The sequence below is a fragment of the Plectropomus leopardus genome, chromosome 17 (assembly GCF_008729295.1).
Source record: "Plectropomus leopardus isolate mb chromosome 17, YSFRI_Pleo_2.0, whole genome shotgun sequence".
Taxonomy (NCBI): Eukaryota; Metazoa; Chordata; class Actinopteri; order Perciformes; family Serranidae; genus Plectropomus; species Plectropomus leopardus.
In genome coordinates, this window is record NC_056479.1 from 25019376 (window position 1) to 25041453 (window position 22078).

Genomic DNA, 22078 nt, shown 5'->3' on the forward strand with positions numbered 1-22078 from the left:
CTCACACTAGAAGTAGACATGGGCCTAGGTAATGTAATGTGAATCTTTTCATACCAAGGTCAAAGTAAATAAGCGACTCTGATTGGCTTGAGGGTGTTCATTAATTCATGATAATAGACACTGAGTAACCATTAAGTAATCATCTTATATCCGATGCATTACTCAACTTTCAATTTCAGGCTGCAGCTGAGAGTACACATGGCCTATTATTTGTCTGAAAAATCTTGAGATTGATTTGGGAATAATGACATGGCTGGACAGCTAGTTTTAAACATATTGTCACATTATTCGTCAACCATATGCAATGTTATTGACTTTTAATGTTGCTAGCATAACTTTAGCTTTCTGGCTCATAGCTGAAACAAAGGGTTATATAAGATGAGCAGACTAGACAAATTTCTTTTTGCTAAGTCATATCTAAGGTTTGACCAATTTACAGGAGTAGTTAACAACATTTCCATTGCATAATAACCTTAAGGGGTGGTATTGATTGTTCCAGGTATTAGTCAAAACTTATGTGATAAGGGACACTTAGTTATGGCTTGTTGGTCAAGATTCTCAGTCATCCAGGTCATGGGAATTTTAAGTGCTCTGTTGTAGGCTTGGATGAGAGGTGAAATAGCTTCATAAAACTCAAGCAAGTCCAGTTGCCAGTGAGTTATTGCTTGTGAAAAACTAAAGATCTTGATTGCAAAGATCATGAAAATGAATGGCTTAAGTTGCTTTTTCTTTGGCAAGTAGCCGTGGTATAAGTGTCCATAATCAGGAATTAATGGATTATTAATTCCTGATAATGGAAACCTGTGGGCATTATCCCTTACATGAGGTGTAACCTTGCAGCTGCAAGTGTAATGTTCAGGTTAAAGCTTGGCACAGTTGTAGATTTCCAGTAGGGAGGAGTAATCAGAGGGGTAGCAGCTTATTTGGTTGATAATCTATTTTTTTTAATACAATATCTTAATTGGGGTTTTCAATTATAAAACATATTACATGTATATAAAATAATCTTGTCAGCAAATATGGTATATCATAAATTGAAAAGGCAAACCAAAACAAACAAACAAACAAAAAAATGCTTTACTGGTCTTTATCAACATTTTGTTTCAAAAAGTCCATGAAACTCTCATAAACAGCCTTTTGTGATATATGTAATTTTTTTCTAAAGCAACACGTGTTGATAAATCCTTGATATAGCTGATTTTTTTTTTTTTTTTTAAAAAAAGCAGAATATATGGTTAGAATAGGCCCATTGGAGAGTTAAGTATGTGTTAAGCACATTTCTTTGGGTGAGAGAAGAGAAAAGAGGGACTCTAGATACAATCATTATTAGAAAAATCCTATTAATGCATGAACACATTTTGCACAGCTCTATGAATAGGCATCTTTTCCTCATTTCTAATGTTTGTATTCTAGATGTACTCAATCAGAAGCCTGCCCACCGTGGCTCAACGGGACCGTCGAGAGGAAGATGGAGTGGAAGATATGACACAGTTAGAGTAAGTATAAAATAATCACACAACTCTTTGTCCTAAAAGAGTCCTTACAAGAAAAAAAACTAACCTAAAAAGTGTTGAAGTGAAATGTAAAAAAAGTCAGATTCAAGGCAATTCATCACTTAAAAAAATTAAATTGGTTTATCATAATTTAGTGTAATAAACAGCAGTCATTTTTGCTTTTGTCAGAGTGTGGATAATGAGAAAATGCTCTTGCATACAATGCTCTCAATTAGCAGTCTTATACAAGAACTGTTTTTTTTCTTATAATTAATAATAATTGAATAATTGATGTCTCCTAGAAACTACAAGGTACCTAAAGATTGATCAAAAAGATTGTCAAGAATCCTTAGTGAAAAATGGCCAGATTTTAATGACGCACAGTGCAAAAATGCAGAAATGGTCCTAATGTTGGACAAGGTCCCCATGGATCCTTAAAAAGTCTTAAGTCACTGAATTAATCGATCTAAAAATAAGGCCTTAATTGGTCTTAAAATGTCTTGAAATTTTTCACAAGTCTTTAAAGTGCTAAGACATAAAAGGTATGATTTATCTGACATTGCATTGTTAAATCTCAAAATAATAGGTAAAAAAAAAAGATAAAAAAATTCTCAGAATGCCACTTGCACTGCTTACACCCAAAGTCCTGTTTTATATTAAAGTACACATTCGGGCAATTTCATTCTGAGTGACATTGAAAAAGTTTTAAAAGTCTTGAATTCCACTTGCTATTAGCTGTAGGAACCGTGGGTGAAGTGATTTGAGTTCTTAATCATCCTTAAATACCTTTGACCTTCTACTTCTGTGCAGGGAGATGCATGAAGGGGCTGTTCTGCTGAACCTGAGGAAAAGATCTGAGAGGGAGATTATTTATGCAAGTATCTGAGCAGCACACACATCCCATATGCCACGGTTATACTACTGAAAATGTCTTGAACCTATAAATCTGAAGTCAGATCACTTTATTTTGAGTTTGTGTGTTTGTTTACAAACCTATGTCCCTCTTTTAACTTCCATCTCACTCTCTCTGCTTGTTTTCCAGACATACATTGGCAGCATTCTGGTGTCTGTGAACCCCTACAAGATGTACAACATCTATGGGACGGACATGGTGCTGCTGTACAAGGGTCGTGCTCTGGGAGAGAACCCTCCGTAAGTCGTGTTCACTCTCAAACTGTGGGGACCGTAAACTGAAAACCAATCAAACACTAGAATTTGTTAGTATTATGTAAATATTACAGTAAAAACAGAACAGAAATGATCAGATTTTTAGAATTGAGATCATCTGTACTAAAAAATACTGTTAAATAATGTTCAATTTTCAAGCTTTTTGCTGGAAAAAGCACTGAAATGTTTTCAGTTTAAAAAAAAAAGGCATTGTGTGAGTAAATAATTAAGAAATGAAAGTAAAAAAGAGAGTTAGAAATATAGAAGATAAGGATAGAAAAGAAGAGACAGAAACTTAGATTTTAAGTTTATTGCTGTCATTTCTTTTAAATCTGAGCCTGATGCAGCTGCTCTTTATCCTTCAGACATTTGTTTGCCATAGCAAACGCTGCTTATTCCAAATTGATGGATGCCAAACACAACCAGGTCATTATAATCAGGTAAGACACCATCAGCACACCACCAATCCTCATGAGTCATCAGGTGACCCTTTCTCCAAATGAAGCTCGGGAAAAGCTCAGCTTTTTAAAAATATTAATTGATATTAATGTCGACCTGAAATTTAAAAGAAAGGCAGTCATAAAGCCAAATGCAGAGATATTTGTAACATGTTTTCTCGCGCATCATGAGTAACCTTCCAAGGTTTTGTAACGGTTTAACCTTGGTGGAAACAGTGTCCATGAAACTTCTTGGTCAGTTAGGTTTCCATCTCCAGTTGGATTAGTGTTTGTAAATTCATGAGTGTCTGTCTGTGGTTTTCTGGCCAGCAGACTTAAGACAGAGTCACCTCTCAAGGCTCTCACGCTCCGTCTATCTGTCACAGCTGCCTCGCTCATCGTCAAAACGGATCTCCAAACACAAACGTACCATCACTCAGAGCCGTTTTGCATCTAGATCACATGCAAAAGCATGAACAATGTATACAACACATCCACACATTTGCACAACTGTGTGTGCTTTCAGAAATTAGCCAGAAAAAAATCAAATGAAATACACAAACGCCGACACTCGCACACACCTGGAACACTCTAGCCGTATTCGGAAGGAGACACCTGTAAGGAAAGCCCAGCCAGGTCTGGGCCAGCAGCAGATTATCTTTCAGAGGTATGTGTGTGTGTGTGTGTGTCCAGGTGCACATGTGTGAACCCTGTGTTTGTGTGTGAGTCACTGAGTGCGTTTAGGGGAAACTGAGGTCTGGTGTACAGTGACCAGTAATGGCCCGGTTTTTAGCCAACCAGCCCGTGAGCTGAAACCTTATGCTGGAATGTGGTCAAGGTGCCGCTGTCCCTAAATACACACACACACACACACACACACACACACACACACACACACACAAACACACTCCTGCCCCCCTTTGGCCAAGCTTACATAATGGGGGTATTTAGCGCTAAGCTGTTGGCAGTGTTGAAGCAAAGTGTGTGTGCGTAAGAGCGTTTCAGGTGGTTTAACGCAAAAGTGGAATTGAGGCCTTGCCTAATGCAAGGTAAGCTTGGTCTCACATCACTTAGTCAATTAAGTCAAACAAGCACCAGCAGGGAGGTGAGAAGGGTCATTAATGGACGATCTAAGTGATTAATAAAAGCCGGCTGTAGCGGTGCTCAGAGTGCGGATAATGTTCACTCCTTAATGAGCTTACACTTTTACCTTTTAGCAAATGGATTAGCATGCTTTTGCAGCCCAGTATGCAAAGAAAGTTCATCCAGCCAACCATTGAATAGTAGCACTGCTTTTTGGCACAAAAGTGTATTTGGATAGTAAAAGTACAGTGTTCTGTAATAAAATATCGTTTAAAGGCCTGCAGAATCAGTGACATCTTTTAAATCACTTCTTAAAAATCAGTTTTATAGACTTGCTTTTATGTGATGTAGCCTTTATTTATTCATTTCTTATCTCTCTTCTTCCATTAATTTTGCTGCTTTCACTCTATTTATCAGTTCCTTTTCCTTCTGATGTCCTGTTCTTACCATCTTTTCATTTTTAAATTATATACTTGTTAATCTATCTCTTATTCTTCTTTTTGTCTTCTTACTATCTTTGTTTTACCCCCACTGATGTGATGTCATCTTCTTACATTAGTTCTTATTTTTATTGTCTTTTTTCGCTTTTATTCTAATATTTTCTAAACCTTTATTCATTTAGTATGAGGCTGAAAACCATATTTAAGTTTGTCTTTTAAAATGATCATATTTTTCATGCCTTCCCATGCCAATGAAAAGTTTACTCGGTACTCATTTTCACAATATCCTTGCATACAAAACTTTATTACAGGATAGTCCCTTGAGGTGGACTATCTCGTTTTCGAGAGGCTCCAACATAAACACACAATACAATACGGTACAACGATCATACATACATGCAGTTACATACACCTACCCACACACCATTCCCATTAACCCAGTACACCCACATAGAATGAGCAAGAGTAAATAACGCAACAGATAGTAATAATAATATTTATAGTAATAGTTAAAGTATCTATAATGTTCTGACCATACTATATGCACATATGTACACAATAATGATTACAAAAATGTTCACTGAATGCACTTATATATATGCATATTTGCACCCGCATACACATATACATACACACATGTTTACACACATTCACGTTTACACAATAGTATCAGCCATAATAATAATGGTTATAAAAAATAACAAAAGCAATATGATATTAAAGGGGTAAGGAGGCATTTCCATTAGAAGCAGTGGAAAGGCATTTTGAGGCGTGAGATCTTAAAGAGCTGCAGTGAGTTAATTGATCTTATTTTAAATGGTAAGTTGTTCCAGTCAGAGGGAGCTTTTAATTTGAACGCACGTCTGCCAATTTGATATGGACTGAAAACTGTTGCGACCTCTTTAGCAGAGCACTCAGACAATTGATTTTACATATAATGTATCTGCTGAGTCATACTGATGGGTGTTATCTGAGTGTGTGTTTCTGTGTTTCAGTGGGGAGAGCGGTTCTGGGAAAACAGAGGCCACCAAATTGGTCCTTCGCTACCTTGCAGCAATACATCACAAATGCAATCTTGCGCAACAGGTACGTGCACAAACACACACACACACACACACACACACACAGAGACATGTTCCTGTCTTGCAGGATGACTAATGCCTCTGCACGTCTTTTTTTTTTCCATGTCTTTGTGTCTCTGCTGGATCCTCTCGGGTGCAGATTGAGGTAGTGGGGCTCCCCTGCATGACTTGTGCTTTACATTTTACAGCTCATCTTCACATATGGCCATAAGAATAGCAGGTTGCTGTGTTTTGCTGTGGTGTGTGACAATATTCATTAGAGATAATATCTTTTGGATTTTTAAAATATTTTTTGAACTTGCGCTTTTGAGCCTGTCAAGCATCCGTTCAACTATCTGACTGCTCAGTCTCTAAGTTAACTGTGTTAACTTGTCAAGTGGGCATTAGTTAATCAGTTTTTAATAAAAGGAATACTTCACCTCCCAAAATAATCATTTGGATAGCAATTACTCAGCCCATTTTATGCTGAATTTGTGAAGATTTTTTATTTATTTATTTTTTATTTTTGGGGTTATTTTTTTACATTTATTATTTAATACATTTAATAGCGTTTATTTTTTTAAGAATCTAAAACTTTTTTATGAATGTAGTCATGGGCCACTACATTAGACAACAAAACTATATCAAATCATCCATTCACAAACTCTCACGCAACTCATGCAGTATGATCCAAGTCCTAAAACACTCATCTGTGCTTCAGGCTGTTTATGCAGTAGTGTTTTAAATATTAAAAAAAGAAGTGAAAATGCACGTCATGTACGACTGGATAAATGAAACTGGGATTACACTGTAAGATTTCTGTGACTGTAAAAGAATGTTTTTATATAGTTTTATTTTTATTACGCAGACCCTTTTTACACCAATTCATCAATCATTTCTTTGTTCACCATGAAGGCATGCTAGAAAAACAGTTTTATTTGTCATAAATTCAAGGTAACACTGGGTGAGTAATAAAAATGATCATTTTAAGGGTGAAGTATCCCTTTCGAACTAACAGATTACACTAAAATGATGTACACTATAGACCAGCATTAAGTAATGATGCTAAACAGGCTGCTATTAATGTGAGATATTCTGTCACCCAGCTGATGACGTGTTGTGAATTAATGTATGTTTGGATGTTCGTTAGATACTCGAGGCAGCTCCTCTCCTGGAATCTTTTGGAAATGCCAAAACTGTACGGAACGATAATTCCAGTCGCTTCGGGAAATACATAGAGGTCTTTCTGGAGGAGTGAGTATGAAAGTCTCTTTTCCCATCTCCCAAGTGAAAAACCCACTTTTTAATTTTGTTCTGTTTAAATTGTAAAGCATTTTAAAACTGTGTTGTGAAAAAATGTAATGTAAATAAAGTTAACTGATATTAAATTCTAATCTTATTTTGTGTGTTTTGTGTTTCACTCTTGTTCACTTCGCTGCTCTCTCTCTGTCCAGTGGTGTGATCAGCGGTGCCATAACCTCTCAGTATCTACTGGAAAAGTCCCGTATTGTCTTCCAGGTGACACAAGCAGACACATGCACAAGATGCGCATTGTATCTTAAAATTTTCTGTATCTTAAAGTGTTAAATGTGTGTTTTCCACTCAGGCCAAAGATGAGAGAAACTATCATATCTTCTACGAGATGCTGGCAGGTCTTCCCTCGCAGCAGAGGCAGGCTTTCTATCTACAGGAGGCGGAGACCTACTATTACCTCAACCAGGTAGAAGAAACAATGCAGCATGATCACCAAGCTTTTCATTGTACTGTAGGTGTCCTCAGCTCCAAAATATCGTGCGCTTTTTCTCTTTTTCTCCATAAAGGGAGGGGATTGTGGGATAACAGGAAAGAATGACGCAGAGGACTTCCTGCGTCTGCTCGCTGCCATGGAGATCCTTCACTTCGCCCCTGAGGACCAGTCGGCCATCTTTAGAGTTCTTTCTTCCATTCTGCACCTGGGCAACGTCTACTTTCAGAGATATGAGGTCGTTTTTCCAACATGATTCCATTTTTTAAATCAATATTTCTTAATTAGAGACTATTTAGGCAATTCACATGCTGCTTTAGATATATCATATACAGAACATTTTTTTTGGTACATTTTTTTAGAATATTTTGGACACACGACCATTTGTATATCAGTTACTTGGCCTGTGTTAATTTGAATTTGTGAAGAAAACTTTGGTTTTCTCACATGCCTACAGTGAAGAAAGAATACAAAAACAAACATATGAGTGTGTATTAAACAACAGCAAAAACTACATCCAAACATGACTTGTGCAGTATGATTTAGTATGATATGAGGTCTTTTTTTATCTGTTTGTATGCTCAGTACTTCCCATACAGACAGCCCTTTTTGACAGGTAACTGAACTAAAAGTGAGACTTATCTATGCTCCCTTCAAAGCCAGACTCCACTGACAAAAACAGTCATTTTAACTTGTTGAGCACAGGAGCTGCTGGTCTGCTGCTGCCTTGATTGGTAGTTTGTTTGTGCTATTTTGTGACTTTTGGTGCATCGGAGCCAAAATGACTTGATTTGTCAATGGAGTCTGATTTTGAAGAGAGCATTAATACATTTCACTTTTACATCAGTAAGGGCTGTTTGAAAAGTACTGTTGTTAAATGCACTCCCCTTTTACACCAAATTATCATGAATGTTCTCTGTTTTTTGATTCGTTGTTTACCATTAAGACACGTGAGAACAACACGTGTCTTAATGTTTTTTTCTCCAGGATTCAGGGTAACACTGGTCGAGTAATTGATAAACAAATGATAATTTTGTGGGGGAAGCATTCCTCTAAACTTTACTATGAAAAAATAAAAAATCATTGTAGATATGTAACTAGAATAGGATGATTATACGCACAAGTCAAGTGTTTTTTTGTCTCTCTCTGTGTTGCACGACAGGCCGATGGCCAGGAGGTGGCGTCAGTGGTCAGCGCTCAGGAGATCAGAGTGGTGGCAGAGCTGCTGCAGATTTCTCCAGAGGGACTGCAGAAAGCCATCACCTACAAAGTCACAGTGAGTGTCAAACTGCATTTTATGTATATAAAAATGTTGGAGGTCGGATTATTTCGAATTTTTATTATTTTTTTTTATTTCAAATCTTATTCTTCCACTTGTAACAGATGTGGAAAAAAATGTCAAGAAAACACAATTGCACTGCTGATTAGGTGCCAGGGACCATTTAAAAGCGATAATATGAGGGCACTGGTGATAAATCAGCCCTAGAGGGGGCCGTTTTCACAGGCCAGGGATCACATAAAAACATTTTATGATGCTATTTTCGGCGTGACATTTGCTGAAAGTAATGAGCCTTACCTATATTGTCATCTGTTCTCTCACCTGTGTCATTCTCCCTCACACATCACTGTGTCTTTGTGTCTCGGGTTATAGTAACGTGTCTTTCCTCTAACCTCTGACCTCTTGTGATGCCCTCATTCATTCATTCATTCATTCATTCAATATGTTTTGAAAGACAAATCGTAACTTAAATCTGACCTCAGCGATTTAGTTCCGTCGTAACAGAATCACTTCATGAAATAATTGTAAGAGTTTCCATTAGCTTCTCAGAGTGTAACTACACATGTGACTTTGACATGTCAGCATTCATTATTTGGGCGTATCATTTACACTCTACACACACATCTACAAATGCATGTTGGCACACAGACACTCATCCTTTATACACATAGTGCACATAGCAGCTCAGCTGCCAGAGGAAAATGTTGGCATTGTACGTTTCTGCAAACCACGGATATGTTACAGTTATACATTTCATATGTATCATATCAATGTTTCTAAAGTGATGTAGTTGAGATTACATGCATATGAGCTGACTTTGTCATCAGGCGGTAGAGAGGTTTGTGGATGGTGTCACACCTACGGTAGATGAGACAGCTGCCAAGCTGCAGACCTCCGTTTGAAACCAACAGATACATAGAAATGGATATTTTTTTACCGAAATATTGCTGAGTTTCTAGTCGTGGATGTGTTGCCATGACTCAGCATCTTTAGCAAAACATTAACTTTTCCTAACCATAACCAAGTTTTTGTTCCGAAACATAACATCACATTAACCACTGTTTTGTTGAAATGTAAAGTTTCAACATATTCATTACATAGAAGTGTATAAATTTAACAAATCTATGGTTTGCAGAAACATACAATGCTAAAATTTATTCTAGCGATTGGGTTGAAATAGACATACACAACATTTAACACACCTGCTATTAAGCTATTATTTTTTGAGTTTTTTTAATGTAATGAAAGCCTCTCTTGACTCCTTTTATTTGCAACTTATCATACTGGATAGTATATATTTTTATACATATAATAGACACATTCCCTAGTGTGAGGGATAAGACTTATAGCCCTGCTTCTTTTGTCCAAAACTAGGACTCCTTATTAGCTTGACTTCAAGTTTACTGGATTAATGTTACATTACATTTAGCTCATGTTTCTGTATGAGGATTTGTGTTGATCCTCTCAGTTACGAGGCTTATAGTGGCTGGCTGTGTTATCTATTACCGTGAATCAGCTGATGAGATGGCCCTCTCAAATCCAAAAATCTTTAGGGGACAGTGAAGAAAATGAAGTGCTGCGTTGTGCTCCTTTGCTTCAGAAATGGGTCACTGGTGGTATCCAAGGAGCCATGCCAGCACAACGAGATGCAGGCTAAACAGGAATTACCCCGGTGGCTTCAGTGGATCAAAGTGAAAACAAAAAACTCCCAAAGAAACTGTCGAAAAAACAAGGAGGAAAGAAATATAAATGTTTTCAACCTAATGAGTATTCTCGTTCTTCATCCACTGCGTTCACCTTGTTGCTCTATTTACATCCTATGAGCTGACGAAGGGGAAATCCTCAAAAAAAAAGTAAATTTTGCACCCAAATTACATACTGATATATTCCAGTACCTGATTGGCCATAAAACATCCTGTTTTACTCTCTTTACGCTTTCAAAGAAGGAGCAGACTCCAGCTGTCCTGACCGTCTGTGATGCTTCTGATGAGAAGCGAGGGTGATGAGGGAGACGGAGGAATACATTAAAAGTACATCTGATCACGGCGCACCTTATGCCCTCCACACTCTTATACACTAAAAGCCTTTAGTATGATTGAATTTCTAATCACAAAGGCGGTTCCTATGGTTTCTATGTAACAGGAGAGGAGTCAGCCGTATCCACTAGTTTCCTTTGGCCAGTAAAGGCATGTGTACATCTGTGTGTGTGTGTGTGTGTGTGTGTGTGTGTGTGTGTGTGTATACGTGTGATGATCTAGTGCCTTTAAGCAGAGGAAGGTCTCAAGTCTCAGAACTTTCTTTATCTGATCAGACCCGGAGTCCCAGACACTCACGTCAATGAATAAGAGAAAAGAAGAACTACAAGTGGGAGAGTAGAGAGGAAGGAGGAAAGCAGAGATGTTTGGTAGAGGAAAGATAAAAGTGGAGGAAAAATAAGAGGTGAAAAGAGAAGAGAAAGGTTGGGGGGTTTGTAAAAGTTAGGGTCAACAAAAAGGCATTAAGCAGCACAAAGTTGAAGTTTTCCCACTGTATTTCGTGGACTGTAGAGTGAGTAATGACTGAATTGGAACACAGCCACAGTCTCAATAGGAGGTTTAATCTGGCAACAAAATTAAGAACACTTTTGTGTGTGTAGGACCTTTAAACATTTAAATATAAACCTGAAGTGATAAAACTAAAATATAAGTGTATAAGGAGGTGAGGAAAGTCCCCAGGATCAAACATGGAAAGAAAGCTTAATAGTTTATAAAAGTTTTTTTTTTTTTTTTTTTTTTTTTTAGCAGCCACATAATTTTAATTCTTCTGTCTTCTCTACAGGAGACAATGAGGGACAAGATTTACACCCCACTGACTGTGGAAAGTGCTGTTGATGCCAGGTGAGACACAGCTACATACTCATCACTCAATGGGTGTCAGGTGTCAATAATTCCTTCTTCAGGCTCCTTCTGAAAAAAAATGCCCTCTTTCAAGCATACAACATCCTGCCCCTCTGCCTGGATCTGGGTTTCCTGAAAAAATGGTAGAAAATTGAAGGAGGCAAGTCTTACTGTCCCCTGAAAAGGAGACATGGGACATGTTTTTGAAAGTCTTAAAATTAACAGAACCATTTGAAATAATAATAAAATAGGTTATGAATCTCTTAAAAAACAGCATGAAGAGCAGAAATAATATATCTTTATGAATTTGTCAATCTGTCCAATAAAAGACTTTCCCTGCTTCTTAATATCTTCTTTCTCACACTTTTCAGATAAAATTTCCATAAAATATTCCTCCTAGCCCACATTCTTGTCTGTCTTTCACACACAAATCTTTGTTCTCCAGAGATGCTGTTGCCAAGATCCTGTACTCGCTGCTCTTCCATTGGTTAACAGAGAGGATCAACGCTCAGGTGTATCCCCGCCAACACACACTCTCCATCTCCATCCTGGACATTTACGGATTTGAGGTACAACATGCTAACAAACGGAGCATCTTATCACCTGTCTGCCACTGTCTTGTGTTGCACAGCAGAATGACTCCTGTGTGTGTGTGTGTGTGTGTGTGTGTGTGTGTGTGTACAACAGGATCTGGCTTTCAACAGCTTTGAGCAGCTTTGCATTAATTATGCAAACGAGTACCTGCAGTTCTTCTTCAACAGGATTGTATTCAGGGAAGAACAGGTGAGTCGACGTCACACACGTGCAGATACTCAGTTACTAACAAACACACACCTCATCAAAAATGCATGCACAAAATATACATAAATGTTTGTATTCACATATGCAGACAAGGATATATTCGGTGCTGCAGGTATTAGTAATGTATTGTGTTGATTTACAGAAACAATAATGAGACGTGAACTCACTGTTGAGAAAATTGTTCTGCATGTGATCTTCATGCAGGAGGAGTACAGCCGGGAACAGATCCCCTGGCAGGACATCCCATTCAGTGACAACCAGCCCTGCATTGACCTCATCGCTGCTAAGCCTCATGGGATACTGAGGATCCTGGACGACCAGTGCTGCTTCCCGCAGGTGATGCAGAGTAACCTTGAGCCACTGACACATCTACTGCACCCACAGATTAAATCATTGCACATGTCACTTAGTGTATGCTGTTTTGTCTCCAGGCAACAGACCACACCTTCCTCCAAAAGTGTCACTATCACCATGGCAACAACCCACTGTATATGAAGCCAAAGATGCCACACCCAGAGTTCACCATCAAGCACTTTGCTGGCCGGGTCACCTACCAGGTACGCAGCTCCGCAGTGGCTCATCTCAAGTGACAAAACCTGTGACTGTCCTGCCACTTGGCAAAAATGTATTTGATTCACTGACATCAATAATGTTACTGATAACCTCTGATCTGTACCACAACTATTCTTCTGTTTTTAGGCATACTAGCAGCGTCACTCTCTAAGCAGTAGGCGATTTCTTAGTTTAGCTAAGTAGTTTTGAAAATGTTATAGATTCAAGATGAAACTGACAGAAATTTACAAATCCATCTGCTACTTCAGCACCACGGACAGCGCCAGGGGTTTATCAATACACAGTACAGTAACTGTACTTTGAAAGTTCACCGACATGCGTTTCTGTAAATATTTGAGGCGGGAAATAAATTATGCAGTTGTTGAATCTGTCTTTATTTTAGATCAGCAACTGTTATTTTAAAGTCCTTACGAGTTTCCCGAAGTGGAAAGTCACACTAGATGCCCCTGATTTGCATTCACTTAAAACAATAATGTCGATGTAGTGGTGACACGACAGGAAAAGTCACTAAAGTGTTCTACTGACTGACATTGTGATTGTGATGTCAATGCCGCAGGTTTACAAGTTCCTTGATAAAAACTATGACCAGGTCCGTCAGGATGTTCTGGACTTGTTCATTCAGAGCAAAAACAAGGTGAGAGGAGCGTTTTCATCAACGTATGCATGCATGGTCACCCTGAGAGACTTGATTTAATTCATGTTAACATGAAACAAATGCAGTTAAAATGTGTGAATGTATGCGTGTATTTGTGTGTGTCCAGATGGTGTCAAACCTCTTCCTGGTTCACGCAGAGGTCACGGGTCAGCAGAGAGGTCACATGAGGAAGAGCAGCACAGTCACCAGGAAATACCAAGCTCCCACCGTCAGCAACAAGTTCCAACAGTCGCTGCTGGAGCTGGTGGAGAAGATGGAGAGGTGAACAGATACGAACTTTATAAAGATTTGGTATGATGAATAATAAACAGAAAATGCTGTTTACTTGTTTACTTTTTCTACTCTTTCAGGTGCAACCCTTTTTTTGTTCGCTGCATCAAGCCAAATAATCTGAAGGTAGATTTTCGGACATTCTGTGTTTCTACTGATGATACTGGTCGTTAACATGCATGAGTTCAGCCTCACTGTGTCCTGTCTGTAATGACAGTCCGTGTTTTACATGTGCATTTAGCAACCAGGTGTGTTTGAGGACGACCTGGTCAGCTGCCAGCTGAGACACTCAGGTGTCCTCGAGACCATCAGGATCCGTAGAGAGGGGTATCCTGTCAGAATGCCATTCTACATCTTCCTCTTCAGGTACCATACACGCGATGTTAAAGGAACAGTATTTTTTTCAAATGTACTAGTTTTTCAAATGTATTTTTTACACTTTGAGCACCAAAAACAGAGTGCAATCTAGTTCATGCGGAAAAAGGGTGCCACCTGTTGCAGCAGTCCTCTTAACTGCAACAGATAATCGAAACAAATAAATACAATATATGTAGATAAAATACCCTTTTCCTCAAATCATGAATTATTTTTTAAAGCTTATGGATTTGTGTGTGTGCCTGTACATGCATGCCGATGTGTGTCATCTTCAGGTATAAGTCCCTGGTGGGGATACGAGAGCCTCCAGCAGCAAATGGCGAGAACTGTGTGATTATGCTCAGCAAACTGTGTCTTCTCAGACCAGGAGCATACCATGTTGGGGTCACAAAGGTGAGGCGCATTTGTTGTTCACAAATGAAAGCGAACCAGCAATACAAACTAATTTTGTGTGTGTGTGTGTGTGTGAATGACAGATATTTCTGAAGGAGGACATCTACCAGTTGTTGGAGTGTAAAAGGGAGCGAGCCCGTCAACTTGCCGCTCTCACCCTGCAGCGTTACACCCGAATGTTCTTTGTCAGGAAACGCTTTTTGGCCTTCCGCAAAAAGATCATCGCGCTGCAGGCACAGTGCCGAGGCTTCCTCACGAGGTCAGCTCCTCTGCTGCTGCTAGTTTCATAACTACGCTATCAGCTGATTTATAAAGATCCACCAAGTAAAAACCCTGATTTAGCTGATTTGACAGACAAGCATTTATGAAAAATAAATTGTGGTACTTTAACTATATATCATATTAGTGAGCAAGACGATATAATAGCAACAACAAAAAACAGTTAACACCAGTTCACTTTTCTAATTGGGAACACTGATTTTAAAAAGATGGTACATCTTTGAACTTGAAGGGACGGAAGGTAATTTAAACCAATACTAGGCAAAAATATATTTTTTCAAGTTTTCTAAAATAACACCCACAAAAATAGACCAAGGGTAGCAGTAAGAGTCATTCCCAATCAAATCAGCGTAGCAGGATGGTCACAGTGGCTGCCATTTTTATGTGTGTCATTGGCCAAAGGACTGTGACTACTGTTGCAGGTTAACTTCTGCATAAACCGAGTTGATGCAAGTTGCGGACTCGCTGAGATTTTGAAGTAACGACCAAACGCGCAGTGAAGCACAGAGTGGCGTGTTTTGCTCACTGTCCGCACTGACATTTGTTGTCACTATAATACATAACAAAAATCTGCAATTTTTCTATTTTTGTGACAGCATCTTTCTGTTTTGGTCATATTATAGGAACAAACATGCTCTAAATTGAATAGACCTGTACATGTCAAGAAATAAAAACTTTCCGATGCAAATGGATGCAGTTACCCCGATTATCAAACTGCATTTTATCCAAAATGGAAATTCTTTATAAAACTACTGAAGTACTTGTAGCATTTGTCTCTTTTACTGCACAATATGGCAAAGGTTTTTAGGAAATCGGATCAAAACATGATATTACATACGAGACGGGTGTTAATGGTCATACTCTAATTCTTTATTCTGTCCTCCAGGAAGCGCTATGTGAAAATGAGGGAGAGTCTCGTTCGGTTTCGCTCTCTCGTCCACATGTATGTCAACCGCAAACAATACATCAAGGTACGTGAAGTCTGCTGTCAAAGGACAATATATTTCCTTTCCATCATGCCCACTTAAATCCCCCAGACATATACTGTTGAAAATACTTCTCACTTTTGTTCCAGTTTGGTGCTTTAGATTTCTGTGATCTATTTGCAGATGAAGTTTGAAGCTAAGAGGAAAGTTGAAGAAGAGAGGAGGAGGAGAGAGATGGTAAGATGGAAATTTGAATGGGATACACATTTCTGTTAAACACATATCTGTAAAAGTAGCATTTTTGGTTTTGGCAGTCGGTAATTAAATAAGAAATAAAACAATAACTGTTTCAGGAGCTGACAAAGAGGGAGGTGGTGAACGTCACACACTTGGTGATCCCTGCAGAGCTGGGCGCATTACTGCAGGCAGCAGGAGGTCTGTTGATGTCTGTCGTCCTTTTTGTGAAGTCCACATTAGTGCGCACACATATTATTCATGTAAGAAACAGCTGAGCGCTTTTTTTCAGCTCTCTAAATGTGTCTCATCTCATCAGCACTGACAGTGCCGCTCCAGGAATGATCTGAATCGTTCTGACAGAGCAGGACTGCAGTGTCATCTGTCGATAAATAAACCATGAAGGAAAAATTACAGTCTTTTAAAAAATTATTTTCAGATGTATGCCCTACAGGTTTCATATAGTTGATTAACTCCAGTTTATTTTGTTTTTTTTCATACTTTAAAGGACGTCATGCTCCCACAGCATATGTAATGTACGCCGAGTGATTTGTCATTTGCCCTCATCCCCCCCCTCTCTCTCTCCAGTCAGGAGGGAGTTGCACTCAGATTGTTTGGCTCTGCTTCAAGCTCCTCACATCCAGGAGGAGGCTCAGCTCACTCTGCCTCTAGACATCAACAACTACCCGTTCTACCGCTACGTGCAGATCTACTTCAGGGTGAGATGTGCATCAGTACACTTAGAATCAGCATAGGTGAAATTCACGGAGGGACTGCCATTTGCACATATTTAAAATAAGTAATTTGCAGCAGTTGGCACAAATTGGCTCCTTTCTTTTAAAATCAGCTTGATGCAAAACTTAATGGTCATGTTTGCACTGCTATATCATCAGCACAATATCTTTTGGGAATCAGACCTTTAGAGGGGGAAGATAGAGGTTGCAAGTGATTCACAAGTGGTTCCCAACTGGTCCAGCCACAGGGTCCAGATTTCTCCTACGTCATTAGTTCAAGGTCCACGCACTTTACTATATTCAGCGTCATACGTTCGTTTGGCCACATAGTCAAGCTAGTTTACTGTGTCTGTTAAGTAGCTTTTTCATTCATTCTACCAAAAGAAACAACACTTAAAAGCTGTGCGCTGGAAATTCATGGAACTTCAAAATAAAGTGCATTTTTTTGTCAACTTGACACATTTGTGAATCACTTGCGGTCCATTCAGAATTAAATGGTGAAACATTTTTGGACCAAAACCCATCAGTTAGGGAACCGCTGCATTAAGCTGTCAGCGGCCAGAATCATTCTTTATGAATTAGACCTCCCACAGTTTTGTTTTTCATTATTCACACCGTGGTGTTAATGGATCCTGAAGTGGATTTGTTTTTTAAATTATGTAGCAAACATGTACGATGTGTTTTGTTACTGTGCTTCCTAAAAAGAATATGAAACTTTCTATTGCTGCAGGAGCCAAAGTTTGGGATGTTGATGTCTCCTCTGGAGTCACCTCTGACTCGTATAGACGAGGACCTGAGAGGAGAAGCTTTGGAGCTCTTCATCATGGTATGCTGACTCAATTTATTGATCAATCTGAAATTTCATATCATTGCAGCACTGCAGTTCTGTCATTTACAAAGACACAGTTTCACAGAATCACACTCTTTTACCGCTGTTACACACCAAGACCAATCTCTAGTGGCTTACTGCTTATATCTACCATGCTATTCCTGCTTCCATCTAATTGTTGTTCTAAAAAACAACTTTTTGAACATTACAAAACAATTAGTGAATCTATGATCAAATGGCTTTCTTTCCCTTTTGCATCCAGGACCTTGGAGTTAGCTGTAATGTTTTTTGCGTTTATTCTGTTTTCAGGTGTTGCGGTTCATGGGGGACCCTCACCTGAACGGGGCGCAGGAAAACATGTTTGGGAATTACATCATTCAAAGGGGCCTGTCATCGCCAGGGTTACAGGACGAGATCCTGGCTCAGGTCGTCAACCAGGTGTGGAGGAACGTAAACGTTGACAACGCTGAGAGAGGCTGGCTGCTGCTGCTGGCGTGTGTCTGCAGCTTTGCCCCGTCGCCAAAGATGGACAAATATCTGCTGAAGTAAGACATTATGTCTTACGTGTGTGCAGAGATCATATTGATGAAAATGTACCTTTACACACATTTGCATGCAAATGTTAGCTGGGTAGTAATGAAATACATGTAAATCAAAGAGAGAAGAAACATAAAAATAATTGTGATAAAGTATTTCCTTGAATAATTTTAATGTGAAATTTAAAATCAACTTTAAAAAGCTACATGATACTTGAAAGTAGCCCAAAATTACACTTGAGGAAACTTGAGGAATTTTTTTACCTTTAATCCTCCATTATGGGAAAAAAATTATGAAAATTCATTAAAAAATGAATATGAAAATGAATTAAACTGATCTAAATACATTACAGTTAATATTACAAAGTGTAACAAAAAAACATGAACAAACTGGGTTTGTATGGGAAGTTTTTTCTTTCAATAAATAAAAATTATAACCTCTTTTGACCTTTGCTTTTCAGGTTTGTATCTGACCACGCCCCTGCAGGTTGCCAAGCGTTGCTGCAACACAGACTCATCCAGGCCAATCAGAAGACACAGCTGGGCTCAGGCTCCACCCACGAGACTGCACGAACCTATCCGCTGTCGCTGCTGGAGTGGACGGCCAATAGGAAGAAGGCTAACATGGTGTTGCACGTGCACAGTTTTGACGGTGAGATGGATCTTGCTTTTTGTTGTGACATTATAGCATGTTGTTTTGTTTAATGCCAGAAAAGAGTAAAGCGTTTGTTAATTTTGTTGCTTCGTTAATAAGGACTGCTAACTTTTTTTTTTTTTCTCACAACATGGGATGGAAGGTGGTTGTTAAGGGTAGTGCTTGAGTCGGCATTAAACCAGATAATAAAAAAAAATTAAAAAAGAAAGCAAATATATCTCTTTCCTTTTTTACAGTACATTGACTTGTACACCAATTCAGTCTTTATTTTAATATATTCATTTTCAAATGAGCTCAGCAAAACAAAATATTTTATTAAGATGTAATGTAAGTAGCCTTTCCCACCTGAAGTTTAAATGAGCACACACCTCAACGAATAACAAGGAGTGTGCGGCAGAGACTGTTGGCATTGTTGTTATGGAGTGAGATCAGTTACAGCCTTTGATCATTGATTATTTATTGCTCCAGTCAGGATCATGTGATGGAGGACAAGGCGCTCGGCCTTTAAATTGGGCAGTTTATTGCAGCTTGCTTTGGTGTGATGTGAAAAGAAACAGCTGAAGACACAGCGTTCTTTGTTTGATGTCTCTGTAGGAGGATCATTCCTGTGTCCGGTCCATTCCTGGACCAGTGGGGAGGATTTGGCTGGAGACATACTGCGCCACAGGTGCCGATAATCTCATACTGAAGTATAAGACTCAAAAGTTTAACCGATTTATTTAGTTCAGTTATTTTTATCTTGTTTTTGTTTATGCGTTCAGTATTAATACGTTTTCTTTATTTCTTAGTCTGTGTACTTAAACAGATGCGTCTTATTTGTATTTATTACAAACTTTTAATTAATTCACTGCAAATAATCCAAACAGTTGTTTTGTAGAGCGCATAATGCTTTGATTAGAGTACTATCAGGTAAAGGCGAGTGTCTGAAGTGTGTGATGTTGCAGGGGAGTGTCGGACTGGTGGAGGGGGAGTTCGGTTCTGATGAAGGAGCAGGGCCAGTGGGTGGAGTTAGCTGGTCACGACTACGTGATGGACCTGATTGCAGATCTGGAGCTTCCGACTGACTTCCCAAAACAGAAGAGCTACTTCGTCATCAGCACTGACGACCCCACCAGAGTCCGAGCCAACGCCAGCCTGTCAGTACACGGAACGACCACAAATACCACATGCATGTACAAATATTTGAGTTATAAACACAACAAGAACTTTATTTCTGTGTTATTAATTTTCCTTTCTCCTCTCCTCTCCTCTCCTCTCCTCTCCTCTCCTCTCCTCTCCTCTCCTCTCAGTGCTTTGTTTGGCAGTGGGTTTGAGTCAGATGAAGAGCTTCCCTCTGCCTTTCTTCTCCGTAACAGCAGACCGGCCTACAGTTTGCCCGACTCTGACGGTTATTACAGCCACGGTACACACACACACACACACACACACACACACACACACACACACACAGCAGAGCAGCTTTAAACATGGCCGTCACACTTCAGGGCTCATAATTACACAAAATTGTGTGTGTGTGTGTGTGTGTGTGTGTGTGTGTGTGTGTGTGTTTCCAGTTGAGTCAGATGCATTCAGTGACGGTCAGACTCACAGAGGAATGGACCGCTACCTGGACAGCCTGTTTGACCCTGTGCTGTCAGACAGCAGCATCGTGAGTACTGACAGGAAACATCATACATCACATCCACATATTTGCTTCTGCTTTGAAAGCACATTAATGCTGAAACAATCAGTTAATCAACTGCACTGTAAAATCTGACAAGTTGATTTTACTTTTTAAAAAATCTAGGGAACTGTTTGTAATGTAAGTACATATAACTATTCGTCTTAAATCTTTGCACACATTTCTGATATTTTATTGGGTATTAAAATAGAGTAAATTCTTGTTAACTGCAGCTCTGAAATGCAAAAAAAACGTCCTGTCAGACTCCCTTCACCTGATCCGCCATCTGAGTGTGAATGGAGGGGAGTGTTGATGGATGGATGGAACATGTGATCCACGGCTTCTGTTTGTGTATGAATGGAGCAGACAGGAGGGGTGATTAGGTTACTGAGTGACCTACCGTATTTGACCGTAACAGCAGGCAGCACCTCTGCACGGCTCTGTGGGCATTACTGTTCCGTTAACAGCTTCACATTTTGTATAAAACTAAAAATAAAAAAGGAAAATACGTCATCATCATTGGGAGGAAACAGGAAGAAACGTCGGTCAGTGCAGGTATGTTTAGCGTGTTCATTAGAGTTCTCAATGACACTATGTCAAATTGAAAATATATAAAAACCATAATTTGTATTTTTTTGAGCATTCACTGTGAAAAAACAAAAACAACTTCCCCAAAAAACAAACAGTGTCCATGAAATCCTTGTTATTGAGGTATTTTTTTTCCAGTGTCTTTTGGTTTCAGTATCCAGGATGTCTGCAGGTTCTTAAAATGTCTTAAATTTGGTTGAATAAATATTTGTCCTAAAAAGTCATTCAATAATCTTACATTTAAATTTGTGATATCATTATCATTTTACCTTACTTCATTTAGCCATCTTTTAATTTATTTTTGCCAAAATAAATCAAGCTCTTTTGAGTGAAAATTGACATTTCTGATGCTACTGATCTTTAAACCACTGAACCTCTTTTTACTTTATATGCACTTACCTGTTGGGAAAATGTAGATTAACCTAATTTACTCTAATAACCATATTCCTATACCTTATACATACCTGCAATGATTGAATGAAAGAAAGATGATCTGTCCCAAAATCTGCTCTAAATTTGGTTAAAAAATATCCTGAAAAGCTCTTTAAAAGCTTTAATCAAACAGTGTGGGTGGTCACATTAGATCATTTCCCTTGGACTTTCTATTGATTAAGTTCAAGCATATTCATGTGCAGCAAAGATTTTTACTGAGAAAATAATTTTTTTGTTTTTGTGTTGAGACAGTGGCGTTTGCAATGTTGCAGATCATTTTTGTAGGAGACTCACACCTACATACTTTTTGTGTCTCTGTCACTTTTGTGTGTGCTGGAGCTTCTCCTCCAGTGTGTACGGTACTTCCTGCAGAGTATTCAGTTCCCACAGACTGTCTGACTCACAGAGGGTCTGAAACAACCAGCACAACTCACTCCTTCTCCCTCGTTCTCTATCTAACACACTCATTTCTCTTCATGTCTCTCAAACTCCGCTTTCTCAGCATCTCCACTTGTCCTTTTCCATCTACTGAATCTCTGTTTCCTGCTTCTCTCTGGC

The 22078-nt window shown here is 38.9% G+C and overlaps 1 protein-coding gene across 1 annotated transcript in view; it reads left to right on the plus strand.

Moving 5' to 3' along the window:
• The first annotated feature begins 1413 nt into the window (after positions 1-1413).
• Positions 1414-22078, plus strand: part of myo15aa (myosin XVAa) — a 35130-nt gene continuing 14465 nt past the window's right edge. Inside the window, exons 1-32 of the mRNA XM_042504448.1 lie at positions 1414-1496; positions 2304-2367; positions 2536-2645; positions 3026-3100; positions 5616-5706; positions 6832-6935; positions 7136-7199; positions 7288-7401; positions 7502-7663; positions 8588-8701; positions 11522-11580; positions 12026-12149; positions 12268-12363; positions 12586-12717; positions 12813-12938; positions 13511-13588; positions 13716-13870; positions 13960-14005; positions 14121-14245; positions 14530-14647; positions 14731-14906; positions 15813-15897; positions 16036-16089; positions 16206-16291; positions 16679-16805; positions 17551-17646; positions 17959-18194; positions 18647-18837; positions 19435-19507; positions 19785-19976; positions 20130-20242; positions 20394-20488. Of these exons, the coding sequence (XP_042360382.1) occupies positions 1414-1496; positions 2304-2367; positions 2536-2645; positions 3026-3100; positions 5616-5706; positions 6832-6935; positions 7136-7199; positions 7288-7401; positions 7502-7663; positions 8588-8701; positions 11522-11580; positions 12026-12149; positions 12268-12363; positions 12586-12717; positions 12813-12938; positions 13511-13588; positions 13716-13870; positions 13960-14005; positions 14121-14245; positions 14530-14647; positions 14731-14906; positions 15813-15897; positions 16036-16089; positions 16206-16291; positions 16679-16805; positions 17551-17646; positions 17959-18194; positions 18647-18837; positions 19435-19507; positions 19785-19976; positions 20130-20242; positions 20394-20488 (3564 nt within the window). The remainder of the gene's footprint in view (positions 1497-2303; positions 2368-2535; positions 2646-3025; positions 3101-5615; positions 5707-6831; positions 6936-7135; positions 7200-7287; positions 7402-7501; positions 7664-8587; positions 8702-11521; positions 11581-12025; positions 12150-12267; positions 12364-12585; positions 12718-12812; positions 12939-13510; positions 13589-13715; positions 13871-13959; positions 14006-14120; positions 14246-14529; positions 14648-14730; positions 14907-15812; positions 15898-16035; positions 16090-16205; positions 16292-16678; positions 16806-17550; positions 17647-17958; positions 18195-18646; positions 18838-19434; positions 19508-19784; positions 19977-20129; positions 20243-20393; positions 20489-22078) is intronic.